The 6,892-nt window shown below is 53.6% G+C and overlaps 1 protein-coding gene across 1 annotated transcript; it reads right to left on the reverse strand.

Annotated features, from left to right (window-relative positions):
• Positions 1-3,097: 3,097 nt before the first annotated feature.
• On the reverse strand, positions 3,098-5,562 carry RHOB (ras homolog family member B). Its single transcript, XM_032353209.1, has one exon. It carries the CDS (start codon positions 5,168-5,170, stop codon positions 4,580-4,582), a length of 591 nt encoding a protein of 196 aa, XP_032209100.1. The 5' UTR covers positions 5,171-5,562; the 3' UTR covers positions 3,098-4,579.
• Between the last annotated feature and the right edge of the window lie 1,330 nt (positions 5,563-6,892).

Here is a 6,892-nt window from a genome sequence, read left to right on the forward strand (position 1 = left end):
TCTAGGAGGGGATGGAAGATGCCCGTCTACTTGTCTACTGGGTCCCAAGCTCTTGGTATAATGCTAAGCACAGACTGAGTCTTTTAGCCAACAGGAAATACTGATGAGTAAAAGAATGAGCAGGAAGAAATGTACTGGGTCCTCCAGACTCTCACCACTCAGGCCAGAAAAGGGGCTGCTGAGAGCAGCACGAGTGCCCAGGTTCTCCCTCCGGCCAGAAGATGGAGCAAGTAAAGTGGTAAGGGACTGTCCCCCATCAGGCTAGAGTATAAACTCCCTTTGTGGTATTTCAGCCTTCTGGAGCCCAGGCTGTATGTTTCCCAGGAGCACAGTCAACACAAAGCTCCCCCTTGTATCCACTCCGCATCCCTGGAAGGCACAGAGAAAACAATGAAACCATCATCACCCAACTTCTCTCCTGGCCTATGTGTGGACAGGGAGGGCAGGGGAGCGGCTGTGTTTGTCTTGGCTGCGTAACATCATTTTTCTTCACTGAAGAAATATATGCCAGAGGGTCTAAAAGTAGAAGGTAGTTCTCACCCAAGAGAACTTTTTTCTGTAGAGGCCAGGCCCCACAAAGAATACAAAGAAGCTGTATCTCCTACCTTCACATCACTGGGCTCTGCTTTTAGACTCAGTTAAAATGTCCCCTCCTCCATGAAGCCCTCCCCAACTTCCCAGGCTTCTGTTGTGCCCTGGGCCTCATGCCTCCGTCTGAACATGCTGTATTCAAAGCACTAGTGAATGCATTCCCGGAATTGCCGGGCCCACCAGGCCAAGGATCTTGCCCTATTGGCTTTTGTATCTCTCATCTCAGCAGCGCTGGACAAAGTAGGTGCCAATGTTGAATGAATTACAGAGAGCTATAAGGGAGTTCTGTGTAGTTCATCTTAGAAGGGAGGCTTTTAGCAAGTGCTGTACCCCCTGGGGTAAGGAAGTCAGGACTGTGGGAGAGACCCCCTTCAGTCTGAGGAATTTCAGCTACTTTCCTACTAGACGGCTTCCCTCCCTGTGCATGAGCAAGGACTCTCCCTTATTCTGATCCAGTGGTTCTCAAAGTGTGGTCCCCAGTCCAGCAGGATCACTTAGGACCTTGCTAGAAATTCAGGTTTTTGGACCCCACCTCAGACCTACTGGATCAGAAACTCTGCAGGCTAGGCCCAGCCATCTGAGTTTTAACCAGCCCTCCATGTCATTCTGATGCATGTGTAAGTTTGAAAACCACTATTCCTAAGTACACTGAAAAAGAAGAACACACATGTGAAAAAGAACTTAGAAATACAACCCAGATCAATTTAAAATTAAACGAGAACCCAAGCCAATACCCCTTGCTACCAAATGCCCAGGATCAGTGAAACACCCCACTATTCTCTACAAAACAGCTCAACAGGCAATTAGATGAATTCAGCACATTTATTTTAAATGTGCAAAATGAATTTTCATATCCTAAGAGTAACACCAGATGTTTTACCTCTTTTTCCTAATTGATTTTCCAGCCTACAGCAATTCGTCTTTATATTTTCCAGTTGGATCCGAACGCAGCAAGAAGAGTGTGTTCCGGCAGGATTTAGTAAATGCCATGCATTTTAAAACAAGCATAACTCAAGCCGCCATGCGTCATCTCGGTGGTTGTCTCCCCAAAATACAAGGAAAATAAAATTTTAAAAAAACACAGAAGCTATAGGTACCAGGCAGATTTGAGCAGGCAGGAAACCCAGAAAAGGCCCTTTCAAAGGGCCGGGTCTCCAGGCTCTTGGCTGGTTACAAAGCTGAGTCCTGGGCAGCGAGCCCAGGCCTGAGCTCTTCTCCACAGAGTCCTGCACTCCCTGGTACAGAAGGATTTGCTCCTTGCAAAACCTGCGAGTCAACATTTTGTTTTTCAATGGGAAATTTTGTCTTTAAAACGGAGAAGAGAAAGTCTGAAGGCCTATTCCCCTCTGTGGGCTGAGGGCCTGGCTGCTCTGGAGGCCCCGATCTGGGCAGGTTGAAGTGGGTGAAAGGTCACCAGCAACCAGGTTTGCCTCACACAACAAAAGCCCTTGGGAGTCTGGGAAAAGACCAGGAATTAAAGCCACAAGCTTTATAGCAAATGACTTTCAAAAGGAAACTTCTCTGTCTCTGTGGGGTGTAGGGGAGATAGGGAGAAGCAGCAGCTGAGTGCTAGGAAGCCAGAAAGTGATGACTGCAAAAGAAAAAAACAAAAAAAAAAAACCCACATCTTAGGTCATCCAGAGAGGGGGGCACTATTAGCCGCTTTCCCTAGCAGCTGCTGAGAGCTGGCAGGTCTGAGCCCTGCCGCCTGGAGCAGGATTTCAATGTGGTCTCCAAGTAAAACTCTGACTGGCCCCCTGCCCCCACTGGTTCTGAGACCCCCTGCCTTGGCTAAGTGTCTGAAATTGGAGCTCATCCTGCTTAAATTTCAAAATGTGGCTGCCCCAACTTTAAGGAACAGCCACCCCAAACACCCAGACTTCTGTCCATGATGTGCCCAGTTTCTTAACTTGGAATACAGCATTCTAGCTTCCCTGTAGACACACAGATGAAAATTGGATGATCGAAGGATCAAGTCATGATTTCGACTCTCCCCAGCTTCTACCCCAGAGCTCTGGCCCAAAAGTAACAACCCACAATCTTATGGAGTGCTGTGGAACCCTCTGAGGTTGTAAAGGGAAGCCAGTAACCAGCCTCCTAGACAGAGAGTTTAGCCTCACACCTGTGATTAACAAAAAAAAGGTTACCTAAATTTAAAATGCACAAATGACAGCTTTCTAAGTTTCAAGGAGTAGGAAGCAAAGGCCCCACAGACTTAGATGCAGTGTCTTAAAGACATACAGACAGTCCAATTAGGTCAAAAGTTTGGGCACTGAGTGCCTGGGTACACCAGTCATCTTCTGGGATGGGGATAGGACTAACTTGTCCCCCATGCCCACCCAAACCCCACACATCGCCCCAAAGGATTTCAGCTTCATTTACCACAAATGCTATCAGGAAAATGGGAGTAGTGGCAAGAAAGGATCTTGTCTAGCAGGAGTCTCCCTTTGCCCCAAATTCAAGAGGATAAACTTTTACACGCAATTAAATCACAGGAGCCATTTTATAAACGTCATCATCATAGTCTTTTAATATTTTACATAAAAAACTGTATACACAGCTTATAGAACTTTTATGTAAACATCATAAGCTCACCACTTTGTCATTTGTCAGTTTATTTAAAAAATAAAAAAACAAGACAACAATTTAGTAGAAGTACCACTGGGTGGGGAGGAGGGTGAGAAAGGAGAGACTAGGGGCAGGTTCATTCTCTGTACAAAGATGCAGAGAAAATTTCACATAGCTTTTTGAGACTGCCTTGTGAAGAGGGGAAAAAAAGGGGGGGGGGGTTAAATAGGTCCCAATACTTGTTACTGCCCTTTATCAAAATAGTGTGCATCCGTGCACAAATAAAATCCCAAAACAGTGTTGCCACTTTTTCAAGAAAACAAAACAAAAATTAGTGGTTTCTTTTTCCTCTTTTTTAAAAAGTCAACATCTTTAAAAAAAAAAAAAATCAGAAGTAGATGAGGTTACAGCGTACAAGGGTGGTCAGAATGCTACTGTCTTATGCAAATGACAAGTGCATTAAGTGTCAAACAATAAAACAATTGTGCAAAGAATTATTTCCAAAAAAAAAAAAACAACAAGTTTTAGTTTTTAAATAAATCAGATAACATCAGTTTCTCGGACTGAACAATTTCCACTTGTATGACAGGCACAAAGTTCGCTTATGGCAAAAAAAACGACCCAAAGCACTCTCTCCCCTCCTCCTGCCCAGGGCTGGCGAGAGGCTCGCCTGGGGCTGGCCCGCGGGAGACGAGAGTCTGGAAGCTGTGTCCACTCAGCCCCGCGGCAGTTGCAAATGTCTTCCCCGGGGGTTGGAAAGATGGCCAAGTCCTGTTCATGCTTGGATGGGCGCCCGACCCAGGGTGGGCCGGAGCTCTTCTGGAGCCCTGTCACTCCACCCACCACCACCATTAAATAACACCATCCTACCTTCGAAAATAAAATTATATCTATATTTATATAACACCCCATCCTCCCCAGCCCTCCCCTCCCGCAGTTCCCGCGGTCTATGTTACAGACAAGGGATAGCAGGCGCTCGCTGGGTTCCGGGCGAACATCCGATGGGGCGCGGCTGCACCCCGGCGCCAAGCTGTTCTCCGGGGACCAGAGGCGGGGGTGGGTGAAAGTGGGGCGGGGGACTCGAACAAACACAGCCACACGCTCTGAAGAGGCTTGGCTCTTCAGAAATGGGGGCTCAGGGGACCCTTGGCACTCGGCAGGCGCCCGGGCCTGTGCAACACAGCCGGACGCACACAGACACTGGAAAGGGGGCGCCCGGTGCCTCCCACGCCGATTCCCGGCGCCAGGGCCGGAGCCGGGTCACAGCTGCCGGGCCCAAAGGCAGACGTCAGGCAGTCCGGTGGGGTCCTTGGGGGCCGCGGGTCTCCCCTTCTTCGGGCTCGAGGTGGGGGGGCAGGGGGTCGGGCCCGAGAAGGGGAGCCGCGCCGGCCGGCGGGGGCAGGCAGGGCGGCCGCGGCCCTCATAGCACCTTGCAGCAGTTGATGCAGCCGTTCTGGGAGCCGTAGCGCTTCTGCAGCGCGGCGCGCGTGGCCGTCTCGAAGACCTCGCGCACGCCCTCCTTGGTCTTGGCCGAGCACTCGAGGTAGTCGTAGGCTTGGATGCGCACGGCCATGGCGCGGCCGTCATCCGTGCGCACGGGTTCCTGCTTCATGCGGGCCAGCTCCGTGCGGACGTGCTCATCGCTGCGCAGGTCTTTCTTGTTGGCCACCAGGATGATGGGCACGTTGGGGCAGAAGTGCTTCACCTCGGGCACCCACTTCTCGGGGATGTTCTCCAGCGAATCGGGGCTGTCCACGGAGAAGCACATGAGGATCACGTCGGTGTCCGGGTAGGAGAGCGGCCGCAAGCGGTCGTAGTCCTCCTGGCCCGCCGTGTCCCACAGCGCCAGCTCCACCTGCTTGCCGTCCACCTCGATGTCGGCCACATAGTTCTCGAAGACGGTGGGCACGTACACCTCGGGGAACTCGTCCTTACTGAACACGATCAGCAGGCACGTCTTGCCGCACGCGCCGTCGCCCACCACCACCAGCTTCTTGCGGATGGCCGCCATGAGCGGGCCGGGCCCGGGCAGCAGGAGGGGCCCCGCGAACGCCTCGCTGCCGTCTCGCTCGCCGCTCACTGCTCACCTCGGGCTGCGCGCTGCGGGCGAGGGTCGCTAGCTGCACCCGGGCCCCGCGGCGGCGCGTTCTCTCGGGGCGCTCCGGCTGCCGCGGCGGGGGCGCGGGGGCATAGGGCGCGCCGTGCGTCTCCGCGCTGCTCCCGGGCGGTGGCCGCTCTTCTCGCCCCGGGCCCGGGGTCCGCGCCTTTGTGCGCAAGCGGCGGCTGGAACCGCGGAGCCGGCCTGGTCCCCTCCCCGGCTTCTATGGGTCTCGCCTGAGTACAGGAGAGCGCTCGACTACAGCCAGACTGCGGTGGCAGATGCGGGCTGCGGCCCTAGCGCCCGCTATTTAAAGAGTTCGGCCACTTTCTTAATATAGCCGCCCAATGGGAAGCGAGCCGACTGAGCTCATCGCTGCGGAGCTTCGCTCTGATTGGGCACCCGCTGCAGCCCAGGGGCGGGGCCGGCCGAGCTTGATTGACGGCCCAGGCCGCGGGGCTGGGAGAGGCGGCGACTGGGGAGTCTGCGCCTCGGCGGCGCTGCGGGCCTCCGGCCGCACCAGCGTTCCCTCCCTTTGCCGCGTCTGCTGCGCGCCCGGCCAAGGCCCCGAGCTGGCGGCCTGGAGCCTGCGGGGCCTGGGCGAGCGGTTCCGGGAGAAGGCAGCACTTTGTGGGGGCGTTGGCAACTCCCTCCCACTCCAATTGTCCCGCTTGGGTGCAAACTCCCGGCGGTGGCCGGACCTGCGGGGGAGGGAGCGGCTCCTTTAAGCGGTTTTGTTTTTAAATAAACACATGCACACACGCAGACACACACGTTTGTTTCCGGGGAAGGTTCTGTTCTTTTCTTTCAGAAACGGCCTTTCCCTGGTCTGGTCCGCCCCTCCCACCTCCCCCACCCGGGGCTCTTCCTGGGACAGCTCTAGATTTGGACCCCTAAGGCCAAGAGCTGCGTGTGAGCTGGGTGGGCCTGGGTCTAGCCTCCAGCTCTTCCAAGTCCTCTCGCCTCCCCTCTTCCTCCCCACCCTCCACCCACACCCCCTACTTCTCTAGGGGAAGATTAGGGGCAGGAGGGATGGTGAAAAAGGAAGGTTGGGGCTGTTTGCTGGACTTCAAGTCCACTGGGAGGAAGTCACAAGGCAGAAAACCGCATCTTCAGCCCGAGATTGAATGATGAATTCAGATCCTGATAGTCAGGCTGCGAACTGCCTGAAGTAAATTGTACAGTAAAACCCAACCACCTCTCACCCCATTGGGCAAGAAGAGGATGAGGCCTGAGGCAGGGGACAGAGAGGGGGGCAGGGGGAGCTTGCAGGCGAGGACACAACAAATTCGTGTCTGGTGGGGTGCTAGCTCTTCTCCTACACACCAGGACTTGATTGATCTCTCCCAGAGTCTGATCTAGAAGGATCTCAGGCAAAGGATTTCATAGGACAGAAGAGGGAGGAGGGGGACAGAGGGAGGGCTTGGCTGGAAGAAGGAAGAGCTTGAGAACAACAGAGAGGTGGGAAAGAATAAGACAAACTCTAAAATCAGGGACTCACTTAGTGTGACTGCCCTTGATAGGGAGAGAGAGAGAGCGAGAGTTGAAACTCAGGTTGAGGCCAATCATGGAGGCTGAAGTACCAACGACACAGACTGGGCTATATCCATTACAAAGGCAGAAGGATGCTTACTG

Source organism: Mustela erminea, chromosome 7, assembly GCF_009829155.1.
Source record: "Mustela erminea isolate mMusErm1 chromosome 7, mMusErm1.Pri, whole genome shotgun sequence".
NCBI lineage: Eukaryota > Metazoa > Chordata > Mammalia > Carnivora > Mustelidae > Mustela > Mustela erminea.

Excerpts from the sequence above, each read along its gene's own strand:
- RHOB (XM_032353209.1), bottom strand. The coding sequence starts at position 5,170 with ATGGCGGCCATCCGCAAGAAGCTGGTGGTGGTGGGCGACGGCGCGTGC.